Source organism: Pristis pectinata, chromosome 8 (assembly GCF_009764475.1).
Source record: "Pristis pectinata isolate sPriPec2 chromosome 8, sPriPec2.1.pri, whole genome shotgun sequence".
Taxonomy (NCBI): Eukaryota; Metazoa; Chordata; class Chondrichthyes; order Rhinopristiformes; family Pristidae; genus Pristis; species Pristis pectinata.
The window spans coordinates 20,635,500-20,653,029 of NC_067412.1; the positions used below are offsets into that span (position 1 = coordinate 20,635,500).

Here is a 17,530-nt window from a genome sequence, read left to right on the forward strand (position 1 = left end):
GGTGCCTTTGAACATCAACACTACCTAATCTCTCACCATGTAATGAATAGTATGCCTTTTGATTGTGTGCACCAAAGTGGAAGACTTTACAATTTTCCACTTTAAATTTCATTTTTTTATATTCTTGTCTCTTTTTCAATCCATGTTCATACAATACTCCCAATTCCACATGTTCTAATCTTGTTAAGTAATCTCCTGCATGGGACTTTATCAAAAGCCTTCACAAAATCCAAATATAGTATATCTACTGCTTTTCCTCACCTATTCTACTAGTCACATCCTCAAAGAATGCATGGAGATTAGGGAAAATCATGTTTGCCTAATCAATGTGATTGTCCCAGACATCCTTAGCATCCTGAAATTTCTACATCCCTCAGAATGGGTATTTAATTTCCAGCCATGTTTCTTGTTCATTAAATTATTAACTTCACTTAACAAAAATAAACACTTTACTCCAACTCCAACGTAAGAGATAGAACCATCAAATAATATTCTTTCCATGTATTCCTACCTATAAAGTTTCCATGTAACCTAGCTGTTCAATGTGCTTTCAGTTAGTTCCCTCCTGTTTAGTTCAATGACAGCATTGTATAGTGCCTTGAAACATTGCTTTACTGGGTCAAAATGTTTTTAACTGAGCACAGTAACAAACAATATTAAGTAAATGCTTGAAGGCAAGTCAATAAGCAGGACGAGAGGCAGTTTAACATAAACTTCCCTCTCAGAGCAACCATATTTTCTGTTTTATTTTAGATTCTCAATATTTGTGTCATTATTGATCTGCTCAAGTCGAATCTTTCATTGAGATAAAATGACAACTTTTAAAAAGCATTTGCCTCTGTAAGTTATACAAACCACATCTCAAACATGATCCAATACTATAATTTGTATCAAAATATGGCAAGTTTACCAGAGAGAGGAGGGTTTTGCTATTCACATAAGTCACCTGAAAATTCAGTCTTGGTTACTTAGAGCAGAGTGTACATCATGCTTGACAGTAGTAATACCCACTTATCTCCACCCTGGCTGGAAAACGTTGTCATTTTTCGCAACCAATAAGCAATATAATCGAAAGATGATATTTTCTGTGATTCGACGAACAGGAATTGTTTTTACTCAGACACTCAGATTTTCGGGTCATGTGCGTTTGAAATTGAAGCTTAATTTTGTCGCAAATATTCATGGCAGGATTTTCCAATAAAGTACCAGACAAAATGAGTGAAATGGTCTGGCGTGGACTCGATGGGCTGAATGACCTCATTCTGTGCCCTGACTTTAGCTCTCAGACCCACTGTGGAATTCACGAGATTGGGCACCAAGCGTTGGAATAGCAGAGCCATTAGAAACGCAGGAGGGCAGAGAATCAGAGCAGCAGCGACATACTGCAATGGCAAGGAGATAATCCCTGAGAGGGTCCGTGTAGCCATGTGGCCATGTGGCTATGTGGCTGGAGCAGACCCGGAAGTGTTGCCGTCAGCGACAGCCAATGAGGGGCAGGTCTGGTTGCCAGGTGACGTTGGCCCGTTTGAGCTTGGTGGATGGCGGGCGCCAGTAGGTGCGGGAAGCGGGACGGTGGCGGCGGCAGTAGCAGTGTCTCCTTCTGAGGCGGACCCAGCGGCCTGAACTGTGGCAACTGACGCCTCCCAGCTGCCGGGTAGCCAGAGATCCACAGCCTGCGCTGCATCTGAGCTGCCCGCTGCCGCCAAGATAGCGGCAGCCGCGCCCCTCTTCTCGGGCCCAGCGTGTCCGCCGCCGCATTTTAACCGATATCGGTGACTCCACACAAACGGGCGGAGTTCTTGGGCTGGTGTCAGCTTGATCCTTTGTAAGTCTGGTATTCACACTGTAGCCGTTCATATTAATGCTTTTGAATCCAGATTGCAACTCGTTTACTATTTGCAAGGCTAACTTTTTTTTAAGGTTTTGTTGATCAAGGCTGCCAGGTTACTGTTTGCTGGTTATACGATTTACTGTCAGTTGTAAATATGACCATCTGCCCATCAACAAGAAAGTTGATGTCCATTTACACTCTCGTCGCTTCATTCCTTGCTATCTACTACTGTTTTTTGATAATATGTCATTTTATATCCGTAATGTTGTGCGTTTCTATATTTCACATCACAAGTTGTATTGAACATAAGGAAAAGGAGCAGGTGTAGGCCATTTGGCCCTTCATATCTGCACTGCCGTTCAATAAGATGAATTATTTCTTTAACCTCAGCCACTTTTTGCACTAACCTCATCTTTTGATTCTTTTCGTGCTGTATATTAAAAAATACTTCTCCCTTTCCTTTAATATCTATTGAACTCTTATGTGACCTGGTTGTGTTTAATATACCTGCTTTGTAATTAGAGTTTTAGGAAGCACTTGCAGCCTAGAAGCAAGCCATTTGGTTCATCAGGTACATATTTGCTTTAGGTACTGGTCTTACTACCATATAGCAGGTAGAATGTAATATTACTAGAGGGGGTATAGAGGAGGTTCACAAGGAAGCTGTTGAGACGTGGAGAATTAAAGTTATGCGCAGAGAGTCTAGGCTGTTTTTGTTTTGGAATTAAAATACCAAGGCATTGAATTTAGTTTGTTATGAGAGGCCCGGACAGGTTTAAAAATAAGAACTTAAACTCTCACCTAAATGAAATAGTAACTGAGAGACATAGATTTAAGTTGATTGGAATGGAGCTGATACATTTATTTAATTCATTATGCAGTCAGGGGTTCTGGTATTTTCTGTCTGAAGGAGTTGTGGATGAGGGGATCCTTGCCACACTTTACAGCTCTTTAAATGGTCATATACTTAATCTGCTGGGCTATGGATCAAGAACAGAAAATAGAATTAAGAATTTTTGGTTGAGTGGTTGTGTCTTGTGTTGTAAATCTATGTATTCCTGCACTATGACTACTGACTCCATTAATGCCCTTCTATTTTTCTTTCTCTTGTATATCCATGCTGCGGTTCTCAGTTATTCTTGACAGTAATGGAAGTAAATATGAATCCTTTAGAGGCAGTGACAAGAGCAATTATAATGGTGAATTAAAAAAAACTGTCGGGACTTTGAAGAAATATATTGTCTTTGTACAAGGTATTAATAACATACAGGAAACCTATGAGGGAGAATGGAGAACAAAGTAATCAATATTAGTAAAGAAATTATTGGTGATGTTTACAGGGCTGAAAGGTAACTAATCCCCTGTCACTGACATACATCATAAGGTTTAAAAGAGAGATGTTGGATGCAATAGTTTTGATCTTGCAGAATTCCTTGTAACTTGGGGTTCCAGTAGATTTGAATGCAGCAAATGTAACCCTGCTGCTCAAGAATGGAGACGGAATGCACTAGTAAATAGTCAGGGAAAGGAAAAATGATAAAATTAAAAACATTTGTCACAGGATAGGTGAGTTGATGGCACAAATAGAAATAAATGAGCACGATAGAGTGGGACGAGATGTCACAACTTTTGACTTGGGCAAGAGTTTGCAAACTGAGCACAGCCGAACCAACCTTTATGCAAGGAAGGAATACAAGCAATATGCTAGAAATACTCAGCAGGTCAGACAGTATCTGTAGAGAGAGAAACAAGAGTTAAACAGGGTTAATGACTTTCATCAGGTTTAAGCTAAGTTAAGAAACAAATTATCAAGAAGGGGGATGGGCACAGAGAGCTAAAGCAACATCTGTGAGAGTGGAGATGACGAGTGATTGAATGACTAGCATTGGTTGTGCTGGCTGAAAAAGGGTTTTATGTACTGGCTAACAATGAAAGATGCACCCAGTTAAGTATAAATAAGCAGAGATGAATGTTAATTCAGTTTTTCCTGGAGGAAACTAGCCTTAAGTTATCATTCAAATACTTTTTAAAAATGCACATTTGTAGTTCCTGAGTTGTAATTACCAGAGTTTATTTATCTTTTTTTTTACAATGAAACCAGAACAGTTGACAGTATTCCAGTGTGACTGAATTAACTGCCCTTCAGATTATGTACAACTCTGCTTTTCAGTTCTATCCCTCTTGCAGTGAGCCCAGTTTTTTGTGTCACTCTTTTTAAAGTGTTGTGAGATCTAGTCCCACTTGAGAATCTGTGTGAATGGTAATTTCAAATGGTCAGTGTATCTATTCTCTCAGCTGGCTCTGTTCTTGTTTGGGCTCATTTTCCAGGGAATACATTGCCTCTTTATTCTTCCTACTGAAATATATTACAATGTACTCATTGAGAGAGACAGCATGGAAATGACCTTTTGGTCCACCAAGTCTGCACCAACCATTAAGCACCCATTTGAACACTAATCCTGTCCTAATCCATTTCATTCCCATCAGCTCCCCACCCCCCACCCTCCACCCTCCACCCTCCATGCCCAGATGATACTACCATTCATCTATACACTCAGGCCTATTTACCATTTGCTCCCACATCTCAAAGGTGTGCAGGTTGTTAGGTTAGCTGACCACTGTAAATTGCCCGTAATGTGTGGATGAATGGTAATTTCTGTGGGGGAGTTGCGATGAATGTAGGGAGAATAAAATGGGCGAGGGTAGGATTAATATAAATGAGTGATTGCTGGCCGATGTGCACTCAGTGGGTGTTTTCCGTGCTGTATATCTCTGACTCTATGACAATGGACAATTAACATACCAACCCACGTGTCTTTGGGATGAGAGGAAATTGGAGCATCTGGAGGAAACCACATATGGTCACAGGGAGAATGTGCAAACTCCACACAGACAGCACTATAGGTCACGAATGAATCCAGGCCGCTGGAGATGTGGGGCAGTGACTCTACTAGCATTACATTTATAGTAACCATATATTTATCCTATACATTTATTCATATATTTTGCTACATTCCTTCTGTCTATCCCTCTATGGTGTCATCTTAAAATTTTGGAATTTTAGTTCCAATTCTTGAGTACAAATTATTTATGTAAATACTAAGCAGCACTGATACTTGCTTCAGGAATTACAACTGTATGCCATTTGCCTGTCTCTAATCTGTTTTCTGTTTCATAGGCAGCTTCTATTCTGTCACATTCCAACTACACGCATTCTGACCTTAGTCATGAATTTTCTATGTTAAGAACGCTTTGAAATGTCTTAAAACAATATGATCAGTACAATACATAGTGTAGCAAGTATTTTTTAGTAACATTTCCTTCACTCCAGCTTTTTCCCCAGGTCATTAACATTCAGTTGCTGCATTGTTGCTAATCTCTTTATACAGGCATTATACAAGTTTTATGTTTTGGGTGGATAGCTTGATGGATGAGTTTTAAAAGTTGAGGTTGCCTGGGCATATTAAAGTTGTACGCATGTTTATACCCAACATTTCCTAATCTTTTAGGCCCAGATAATGGTTGTAAATACAAGTTTTTTTTATTGTCCATGCATGTATGTTGTTTCAAATGAATTATTAGTTTATATAGAAGACTGAGAAAACTCAGATATCTTGTCCAGCTCTGTTTGAGCATCCCTGCTACTGATTGCTGGCAAGAAACCAAACTTTTGGCTCTGCAGGTTTTGCACACCAACACCTTTGTCTGGGGTTGTGGGAAGGATGGGGAGCTGAAATTAGAGTTTAAGCATTTCTACATAATGTTGTTCGACAACACGTAAAATTCCTGGCATTTTCCCATGAAATCGCAGGAGATCAAACATCAGTTACCTTCCCTCTTCCCACCATCTAGGGACTCAAACAGTCCTTCTATGTGAAACGTTTCAATCTAATGATGTGGTCTCCTCTACAGTGGAGAAACCAAACACTGGTTGGGTGATTGCTTTGTGGAATACCTATGTTCAGTCAGTACTGGAGGGCCTGAATTTCCAGTTGCCTGTAACTTTTAATTCTTCATCCTACTCCCATTCTGATCTGTCTGTCTCTGGTTTCCTGTACTATTTTAGTTTGATGAATACCACCCAATTTTTCATCTGGGCTCCTTGAATTCAAAATTGAATTCAGCGATCTCAGCTAACACTTTCTCTGTTATATCAGAACTGCCAGTTCTGCTGTCGGTTTTTTGTCTGTAAAATTAACTCAGTTTTACTCTCTCTGCTAACATTGCCAGACATCCTGGGTATTTCTTTCAGCTTTGATCTGTGCTTCATAGCTTTTTAGTTGTCGCTTTGTTTTCGCTACCTTCATTAACCTACCAACCAGATGGCATCGTCAATAGCTTTTCACTACAGCAATCCTGACCTCTCCCTATCTGAGAGATTTTCTTTGTCCTATTGATTCCAAAGTAATGGATCATTTTAGTTGGCTGTCTTAATATTTTAAGATAAGATAAGATCTTTATTAGTCACATGTACATCGAAACACACAGTTAAATACGTCTTTTGTGTAGTGATTTTGGGCGGCAGCCCACAAGTGTCGCCACGCTTCCGGCACCAATATAGCATGCCCATAACTTCCTAAACCTGTACGTCTTTGGAATGTGGGAGGAAACTGGAGCACCCAGAGGAAACCCACACAGACGTGGGGAGAACGTACAAACTCCTTACAGACAGTGGCCGGATTTGTACCTGGGTCGCTGGCACTGTAAAGCTTTATGCTAACCACTATGCAACCGTGCCTGTCACTTAAAATTTAAGTGATTTTAATTTTACCATTTTGATTGAATGTTGAGGGCATTCAAAAAAACACAGAACTTTGAGGACTGCTACATTCAGATCAGGTGACCCCGACCTTTACAAGAAATCAAGATATGACCTCTGGAAAGCTATCAGGAATGCCAAGAGACAATACAGGTTCAAAATAGAGTCCCAGACCAGCCGTCAGTTGTGGTGGGGCTTACATGCTATAACGGGCTACAAAACGAAGTCGGGCAGCGCAGTTAACAACAACGCATCCCTTCCTGATGAGCTTAATGCATTAATGCGAGTTTTGAACAGAATGTGAGTGGATTGTTACCACCCACCCTGACAGCCTCTGATGCAACTGAACCCGTGGTCACCGTTGAGGACGTAAGATCAGTCTTTTGGAGGATGAACCCGAGGAAAGCATCTGGCCCAGATGGAGTCCCTAGCCGTGTGCTCAGATTTTGTACTGATCAGCTGGTGGGGGTATTCGGAGACATATTTAACCTCTCCCTGCTTCAATCTGAGGTTCCCATCTGTTTTAAGACCACTATCATCCTGGTACCTAAGAAAAACAAGGTAACATGCCTTAATGACCGTGGCTCTGACATCCACCATCATGAAGTGCTTTGAGATGCTGGTCATGCAATGCATTAACTCCAGCCTCCCAGACAACCTCGACCCATTGCAATTCACCTATCGCCGAAACAGGTCTACAGTGGACGCCATCTCCCTGGCCCTTCACTCATCTCTGGAGCATCTGGACGGTAAAGACACCTATGTTAGACTATTGTTCATTGATTACAGCTCTGCCTTCAATACTATAATTCCAAGCAAACTCATCACTAAACTATGAGACCTGGGACTCAACACCTCCCTCTGGAACTGGATCCTTGACTTTCTGGTCATTGATCATCAGAGCTGGTCATTGACCAGGAAAGGGTGCGGTGTACATGCACCTGTCTACATCAACAGTGCGGCGGTCGAGAGGGTTGAGAGCTTCAAGTTCCTGGGAGTGAACATCACCAATAGCCTGATCTGTTCCAACCACGTAGATGCCACAGCCAAGAAAGCTCACCAGCACCTCTACTTCCTCAGGAAGCTAAAGAAATTTGGCATGTCCCCTTTGGCACTCACCAACTTTTATCGATGCACCATAGAAAGCATCCTATCTTGATGCATCACGGCTTGGTCTGGCAACTGCTCTGCCCGGGACTGCAAGAACTGCAGAGAGTTGTGGATGCAGCCCAGCACATCAAGGAAACCAGCCTCCCCTCCATGGACTCTGTCTATACCTCTTGCTGCATTGGTGAAACATCCAGCATAATCAAAGGCCCCACTCATCTGGGTCATCCCCTCCCCTCCCCTCCCCTCAGGCAGAAGATACAGGAGCCTGAGGGCACATACCACCAAGCTCAAGGACAGCTTCTATCCCACGGTGATGTCTATTGAACGGTTGCCTCATACGATGAGATGTTATACGATATTATACAGTATTATACGATATTCCCTTAACCTCTCAATCTACCTTGTTATGACCTTGCACCTTATTGTCTACCTGCAATGCACTTCCCTGTAGATGTGACACTTTACTCTGTATTCTGTTACTGTTTTTACTCTGTGTACACTGTGTATGAATTGATCTGTACGAATGGTACCCAAGAGAAGTTTTTCACTGTACCTCAGTACAAGTGACAATAATAAACCAATGTCAATACTATGGGAGTGCTTTTGGCAATTTTTTTTCCAACCATTTTGTTAGTGGGGCTTGTTCTGGTTCTATAATAATGCAGGACCTTTCACATTGCTGAATCTGCAAAAGGCAAGTTTGATGTTCTTCTGTGTGTCAGTGGCGAGCATGGCCATCTTTCAGCCCATTAGGACACATGGCCAGAAGTGTGTTCAGTGGTAGGGAAATGGAAATTTGTAGGGAGGGACTTCCAAAGCTTAAGTAACTAACAGCTAAAGTCATAGATGACACTCGAGGAATAATTAAAATTGGGAGCACAAATATATATATCAAAGAATTTGGGGCTAGAAACATTTATAGTTCGAGGCGGTAAGGTCGTGAAGAGATTTGGACTCCACTGAAGTTTAAAATTGAGCCAGTGTGGATCAATGAGCATGGGACGATGGATGAGTGAACTGTATAAGTTAAAATCGGAGAAGCAGAGTTTTGGACTATCTGGAGTTTACAGAAGGTAGAATGTGAGAGGCTGTTCAGGGTTATTTTGCCTGGAGCTCTAGCGATGTGTTCAAATAATAGAGACGTGAATGAGGATTTTAGCAGCACTGAACAAGAAGCAGGTGAGTGATGTTTTGAGGAGCAAGTGGGTGGTTTTTGGTTGCAGAAACATGGGATCTGAAACTCACCTTGATGCCATAAACATGATAGTTTCATTTGCCAGAAAATATTTTTAAAAAATATTTTACAATATCTTACAATATTTACATAATTTTCAAATTAACACATCATCATCCTTGTCCAGGATGCACTCCATGCCTTGCGCCACTCACTGGTCCCAGAAGGCCTCTGGTGAGTCAGCAGATACCATGTGTTCCCTCTTCAGGGATACCCTGGTATGGACATAACTTTGGAAGATGGGCAGGCAGGCAGGCATTCAGCTTGGCCAGAGAGAACAATTGATTTCGTAGTTAGAGATTGGAGGATGTGCAAAGGGACTGAACATAATTTTGGGATTTTTTTTGAATATATATTTATTTGGGGGAATTTTTTGTTTATCTAGAACTGGATGTCAGACATGCTTTTTTATAACTTGGTAATGGTAGAGCTGTACATCGTCAGAGTCCACAGAGTTACTGGTGCTCTTTTTCAGATGTTGTTGAGAGATAGCATGAAAGTGAATTAAGGAAAGAAATAGGTTTATCAAAGGTTATGGTGTGAGAGCAGAAAAAGAAGCTACTGCAGGTGATTCTCTGGCCAACGCTAGATAAGTATGAATGTAATCAGTTGAGAGCAGTCACGACCAGCTAGGCAGTGATTGGTCATGGAAAGATAATGTGGGGTAAAAAGGCCCTTTGGCCTGCCAAGTAGACATGGATCGTCGACCACCCATTTACACCAATCCTACGTTAATCTTTTGGTTTTAAATTCTCCCACATTCCCATCAACTCTCTCCCCACCCCCCCCCCCCCACCCAGATTCTACCACTTATCTACACATTAGGGGCAATGTACAGTGGGCAATTCATTTACCAACCCATACATCTTTGGAATGAAACTGGAGCACCCAGAGAAAACCCACGTGGTCACAGGAGAACGTGCAAACTCACAGGCGGTACCCGAGGTCAGGGTTGAACCTGGCTCTCTAGTGCTGTGGGCTAGTGGCTCCACTATGCCACCTGGCTCTATTCCAGTGAATAGAGTACATGAAATTATATTCAAGCCAAGATAGATGAGCAGTGATAAGTGGACAGAAGAGGGGAGGCGGGATGGGCACGAGGTGGTGATAGGTAGATGCAAGTAAGAGATATTGATAGGTATGTGCGGGGGAGGAGGAGAGAGCAGATCCACTGGGGGATGGGTCAAAGGTAAGGAGAGAGAGGAAAAAAGAAAAAGGTACTACCACAGGCAGTGCCAAGATTCTGAGCTAAGTGTTTTAAGGTGGTCTTTGTTGGAACCTGGGAAATATGACAGTCTGAATTACATAAGGCCACAATCAGCTCTGTAAAATAAAAAATGGACATGAAAATAATTTTTAGTCCAATTGCATTGAGAGGCATTGGAGGGGAAGAGTGGCTGACCGTGGAAAGGACTGAAGACAGTATTGGAACCAGGAAGGGTAGTTCACTTTGTCCATAAGTGAACAGACATTTGCAGAAGGAGTTATCAGAAGATGTGATCGCAGAATCAATGGAGTCAGCATTGGGAGATTGCTGAGTGAGAGTTGATAGCAGATTGCAGGTGTGCTGGGTTGATGAATGTGGTGAGACTGTAAGAAGTGGCAGTTGAGGTTAGTGTTCAGAAGCAGGTGGCTGCTTCCTTAAGTCCTTTGAGAGATTGACAAGAGAGCTATGGATGGAAGCTGTGTACTTTTCTAAAAAGGAATCAAAACTTGGGGTAAGGATTTGAGAGGGTAGAGTTGCTGAACATGGTGAACTGGGGCCACAATGACAGGACAGAGGAGTTCAATTGGTGCAATGAGTAATTCAGTAATTCTCCCATTACCATTTATGTTCACTTTCCTTTTCTCCCAGCTATGACTTGCAATAGATTTAGACTATAATGTAATAAATTATATAGTGTAAATCATATTGTGTATTAACTATCATGTAATAAATTAATATTTTGTTATAGAAAGTTCAAGCTTGCAGTTGTGAAAATGGAATTGTCTCTTCCATGCAAACCAGATAGTTAATCTACAATCTTTTATTTTTGCACAAGCACATACTTTTTACGTCTCAACCTTCCTCTGACAAAAATAGGGAATGAAAAGAAAAATGTTATACTGTATAGATATGAGGAGATTTTTTTCCCCCTCTTTTTAACTGTTCTCTTCTTCAGTGAAAGCAATGGAAAGAATAGAAAGGTTTTTAATGGAGCTGTATAGCATGAAAGTGGCCATCAAGTCTGCGCTGTCCAATCACCCATTTTACATTAATTCCATTTTATTCTCCTTTCATTCCCATCAATTTTCCCCCTTTCTCTCATGATTCCACTATTCACCTTCATGTGAGCAGCAATTTACATATGCAGGTTGGTAGATTTAATTAGCAAATCTTCAGGATGTACGAGGAAACTAATCCACCTAGTGGAAATCCAGGCGCTCACAGGGAGAACGTGTAAACTCCACTAAAAACAGTGCTGAACATCAGGAATGAATCAGAGTTTCTGGAGCTAGGAGGCAGCAGTTCCACCAGATGCACAACATGAAGCCTAATTGATTATCTATGCTAGATACTCTATCGCTAAAATGTTGTTGATAATTTGGATATTTACATCCATAAACAAAACAGAATGAAGAACATTTTGCAGATTGATTTTCCTTTATTCAAAGGAAAACGTGTTGTAGATCTGGGCAACGTAACTTTTGATCAGTGCTGCAAAGGTCACCAGATAATTTTGAGGAAATTGTTTGTTGAGAGTTTAATTGCTTTTAAATTTGTACTTAAACATGAAGTAATACCAAAAAGTGACCAGTCCTATGCTAATTGTCTTTCTATAGCATTTGCAGCAAAGAACCAGACAAGCATTTATATTTCACTCTTGATATTTACTTAATAGTCCTCTATCAAAATGCCCTTCTATTCCTTGTGTTTCATCAAGCTGGAACATCAGTGTTAATGTAGTGGGTCTCTCAAGTATCTATTTAGCATATGATACAATGAATAGTTGTATTTATAGTTTTAATGGCCAGCTGCAGGTATGTCTTCACTAGTGCCTTGGTTGAAGATCATGAACCTTGAGATGTGATTTGTGTTTTTCTTCCTTAAACTGTGTTGTCCACAATATATTCTAGGATCATAGAGTAATACAGCATGGAAGCATGCCCTTCAGCCCAACTCGTCTACTCAGTATTTTGAAGGAAAAGAGCTGTAATAGAGACATTATTGAAGTTCACATTAAATGGGTTGTATATCTGATCACATTAAACCTCTTAATGTTCATTCCAATTTGCATTATCCTTTTGAAAATTGTAATCAAACTTTTTTGTAATTCTAAAAGGGACCAGGTTTTGCTTGAAAATAAAGAATTAAAGTTTTATAAAATGTGGCTTCATTGTTAGCCTGATCGTAACATGATTTTAAAAAAAACATAATTTTAATATGTATTTTGTCATACAGACTTAGAATCCTATTATTTTAACTGTTTCTAAAGTTTGAATCCATATTGCAAAATAAGAGTTTGGATATTTATGAATTACTCTGGTTGCAGGTTTTTTCCAAATGTAAACTGTTCGTATTTGCAGCCATCATGGTAACATTACACCTTGTTTATTTCCAAGCAGTTTTTTTGTATATAAAGGTTTAGAGTGAAGCCTCTTTTTAATTCTGTCTTTGTCTTTAGTGAAGTAATACACAGCTGTAGTATATCTGGGTTATATTGCTGGCTTATTTAGAATGGCGGTTAGAATCTTAGTAACCTGTAATTCACTTCTTTTCATAGCTATCGAATAAACAATTAGTGGACAAACAATTAGTGGGCAACGATGGAAGATTATGAGGAGTTCTGCAAGAGGCATTTAGCCAGGATTCAGTCTGAAATGGTAAAAAATGAAATTTCCCGATCAGTTTACCAGAAGAACACCTCTGTTATTCGATTCCATGGGATAGCTGTACTTTCTCCTCTGGTAAGCTAATTTATTTTTACTCCTTGGGTTTAAAAAAAACACTCAAAAATTAGATAACATGGATTATATAATGTGAATAATTTGCTAATTTATATTTTGAATTTTCTTAGGACTGTTAATTGCTTGATCTAGGCTTGTACTTCAGAATATAACAAGTTCCTTACTACAAATGGATTTGTTGCATTGTATTTAAACACATCAAATACTTAAATTCAGCATGGTTTTGGATACATGTTCGTATGTAATTTGATAACAAGCAATCTGAATTTTTCGACTGCTGAATGAATGAAAAATATGACTTTGTATAAAAGTTCCAGCTTAAGGATCCAACCAAGTCCTTAAAAATACATCTGAAATAATATGGGTTTATTAAAAATTAGATTTTAAGATTAAAAACATCATCTATGTAATATGACCTTTCAAATCACATGCTAAATGAAACATATGAGATCCTGAGAGGTCTTAACTTGCATGCTTACTTCCCCTTGTGTGAGAATCTAGAACTAGAGCTCACTACTGGAAATATGGGGCATGCCCTTTTACAATAAAGTTAAGGTAAAATGTTTTTCTCTCAAAGGATTGAGAGTCTACAAAATTTTCTCCCTCAAAGGCTGATTAAAGGGGTCTTTAAGGCAGATTCTTGATAAGCATGTGGGTGAGTGGTTACTCTGAGTAGGCAGGAATGTAGAGTTGAGGTAGCATTGGGGCCAGCTGTGACCTCATTGAATGATGCAGGCTTGAAGGGACAAGTGATCTCCTGCTCCTAAGTGAGGTGGCTTTGCATGTTAAGCCAGTGGAGGAAGTGAGAATTAGTTGCCACTTGTGTTTTGGTAATGATAGAGCTGATAAATCTGAATTTGATGTAGTTTGCAATGTTGAAAGCAGAGGTTCTTCCTGTGACTATTCTGGGCATCTGATGAATTAGGTTTAAAGATTTTAATGGACATCTAGATAGGACTCTTTATCCTTGTAACAAAATATATCATGAGGCCTTGTAATTTTCCATCTTGTGTCCACATCTCTGTTGGGATCATTGTCTTTGAGGATGGTTATTGCTTTCTCAATGTGGCAGATTGCCTCAAGTCTCTTTATGATATGCTGTCCTAATGGTAGTGGTGCCTTGCCAGTGACTTCTTGCTCCCATTTCAACAAATTGTTCTTTCTGAGCTCTTCCAGCAACTTTGCCAAGTTATCCTATCTGTTTCATCCAACCCGGTCTCATTTGCCAACTTGAAAATGTTCAGGGTGACATTCATAAACTCAGGAATTATGCACATATCCTGGCCATAATTTCTTGTATCACCATTTATTACTGCCTGGGTAATGTCAGTCCAAAAGGGACTGATGTAGACTATGGCTGCCTTAATATTGTAAGAATGCAATGAGGCTTGGGTCAAAAATGGTTGTTGATAGCCATGTCCTCTGATATCAGTGATGAGCAATTCTCCTTGCGTAGTATCACTCCATCATTTCATGGAGAGGTAATCATGGAAAAGATGTGCTGTTGTCACTACATTAATGAAAGATTGGTCTTGGAATAGCTCTTAAGAGCCTTGAGTTCCTCGATTAAGGGAGACTTAAGCTTGCATTCATTCTTGGCATACCTCCAAGGAGAAGAGGAAGGCAATCTTTGGCTGCTTTTCATGCATGGAGTTGTTTTCTCATCCCATGATATGAAAATGTATGAGGACATACTCTTCCAAAAGAACCCTGTCTCATCCATCTTTAACATTTCTTTAAGAGAGTAGTCACCTTCATTTGATTCGTTCCGGCTTCTTTGTAAAACCTTTTCTGCTATCACAGTATTCATATTTGATGGCTTCTCAAAAAGATAAATGGTAGGCAGGTTCATGTGCTGCTTGAAATGTTCAAAATAGTTGTGACTGGCTTTGAACATATGAACACTTTCAGAAGATCATCCTCCACCACCCCAAACCCTTGTGTTCTTTTAAGTTTTGCCATAACGATCTTTTTTCCAGTTCATTGTCAAACTCAGGGACATGTGCCATTGATTCTGATTTTCTGACCACAGGCTTAACCCTTTTTCCCTTCTTTCTGTTGTAACATCTCTGATCTTTGCAGCATGGGATACACTTCCAAGGCTAACATCCCTTTGCAACGAATGGAAGTCTATTTCCAATAAACAATTAGTGGTCTTGCAGCTAGTGCAGCTGTCTTGCGGCTTCAGTGACCTGGGGTTTGATTCTGACGTCTGGTCTTGTCTGTGCTCCAGTTTGTTCCCACATCTCATTTTGGTAGGTTAATTAGCTATTGTAAATTAACACTAGTATAAATGGTTAATTGGAGAATGTGAGAGAATAGGTTACAAGGAAGTAGGTGGTCAAATGGGAATAATAGAATTGCTCTGGGAGTCGGTTTAGACTCTGGATGAATGGCCTCCTGTTTCATAAGAAAAATATGAAAAATTGTGTCAATAGTCAATTATGCCATTAGGCTGCAGTTTGCTTCAATAGGTACTTGCGTCAATGATATATGTAAACAGCAGTTTATTTCAGTACATCAATCAAGTGGATAACAATCTTTATTGACACATTTTTGCCTGGGATTTGAATTTTTATGCTATCATTGATAGAATCCCTCTTTCTAACTCCTAACATTGATTGCGGGTTATAGCAAAATAAAAAGCTTTGTAGATCAAGGGTATGTACCATAAAGAGTCAATTGCATTATAGCAAAAGTTTGTAAATCTAGGAGTACCTATAGACCACTTTAAGATGAAAATAATCAATTGAAGAGTCAATTTCAGTGCAATAAGAACAAATCCTGCCTGAGTAAATTTGAATGGAAACTTGACAGGCAAAAATGTAACTGAGCAATGGGAGGCCTTCAGAGTGGAGATGTTTCAGTTACAATTTATGTCTGTTCCCATAGAGGGAAAGTAAATCGAGAGCTTTGTGGATGGCCAAAGAGAGTGAACAGAAGAAAAAAAGCATATGACAGATGCTATTTTGTTAACAGAAATGGGAGCAAGGCTGATTAATGAAAGCTCAGAGAGGGAGTAAAAGGGATAAAGAGGGCATGGAAAGAATAAATGGGAATCCAAAAATATAGTACAGGTATATGTTCAGGATGTGAATGCATTGGTCAGTTGGGCAGAAGTGTGGCAAATGAAGTTAAGGAGAGGTAACAAGTTAATACACAGTAAATGGGAGGTTGCTAAATGGTGTGCTGTAATAGAGGGACATGGAGTGGATGCCCAGAGACCTGTAAAGATAGCAGAACAGGTTAATAAGATGGTTTCAAAAGGCATATAGGATGCTTTCAATTTTCCTTGCTGCAATACAGAAAATATATGATTCCACTTCAGGGTGTAAGGGAGATCATGAGGGCATTGTCAGGACTGGAAAACTTATTAGCTATGGGGAGAGATTCGAGTTGTTTATAAGGAACAGGAGATTGAGGGGGAGTTTAAGAGGTCCAGATAGGAGAAAATAGAAAGGACCACTTTACATTAGCAGGGTCAAATGCCAGGGGCAGAGGTTCAAAGTATTTGGTAGAAGAATCGGTGGGCAGTTGAGGTGAGCCCAAGAATGCTGCTGTCAAACTCTTGGAATGTTTCTGAATGATCTGATACTTAAAATCTAGCAAAAATAAAATATTTCTATATATTTTTTAAAAATCACCTATTAAAAAATTAAAGTAATTAACACTTTAATGTAATTAAAAGTATTACTGTCAACAAAATTAGATTGAAAGAAATAATTTCTTTGCCTTTCTGCCTTGTGGTGTTAATCTCCATTGAAATGAATGTGCTTGCTGATCCTGGCTCAAGTCAAACCTGGTGCAAGACCAATGAGTAGATTTCTCCTTGTAATGCTAGGCAGTCTTTGCAATTTTTGTGCTCCATGTGGAATTCCACTGTGGACAGATTTGCTAGCTTGAGTCTGCCAGGAAGTTTGAATGCACAAGTCAGTATTTACTGGCAAGATTCTGTCCATTGTGTTATTGACAGTTGGCACAATTCCTGATGTTACGTCTATTTAGTTCTATTTATCTTTTTACCACCTTATAAAGTGTATGCAAGTTATATGCAGTTGCTGTCTTTTTTCCATGTACTGCTTTAACTTTCTCATGTTCATATGCCATATACACTTGCTTTCCCTGTTTTTTTTTCCCATTTTATGTTATGCTCACTTAGTGTGCTGTTGTCAGTTGTGCTTACTCACTCGCCCATCTTGTTTTTGTTTTTGTGTGCTTGGCAAATTTAATTGAGGGGGGGTTAGTTTTATTGCAAGATGAGGAACAAAGGTGTATGGCAGAAGGGGATGGTAAAGCTTGTGTCTAGAGGAGGGGTAAGTGACAATAGCACAATTGCTGCCTGAATAAATGGGGACAGTGATTATGAATCGATTCTATTGAATTTGATGTCGAGTCTGGAAGACTGTAAATTGTTTGGTTGAAAGGTGAGGTGCTGCAAGGGCCTGCTTCTGTGCAGTATGACTCTGACCATCTTATTGTGGAGCTTCTATGGAACAATGCAGCAACGATATAGGAACAGCTTCTTCCCCTCTGCCATCAGATTTCTGAATGATCCATGAAGACTACCTCATTATTCTTTTTTTTTTGCACTATTTATCTATTTTTGTAATTTATAGATTTTTATACCTTTGCACAGTACTGCTGCTGC

The 17,530-nt window shown here is 39.7% G+C and overlaps 1 protein-coding gene across 1 annotated transcript in view; it reads left to right on the forward strand.

Moving 5' to 3' along the window:
* Window positions 1–1,529: 1,529 nt before the first annotated feature.
* Window positions 1,530–17,530, forward strand: part of LOC127573395 (centriolar coiled-coil protein of 110 kDa-like) — a 54,774-nt gene continuing 38,773 nt past the window's right edge. Inside the window, 2 exon segments of the mRNA XM_052021579.1 lie at window positions 1,530–1,825; window positions 12,699–12,882. Coding sequence (XP_051877539.1) covers window positions 12,742–12,882 — 141 coding nt within the window. The 5' untranslated portion in view covers window positions 1,530–1,825; window positions 12,699–12,741.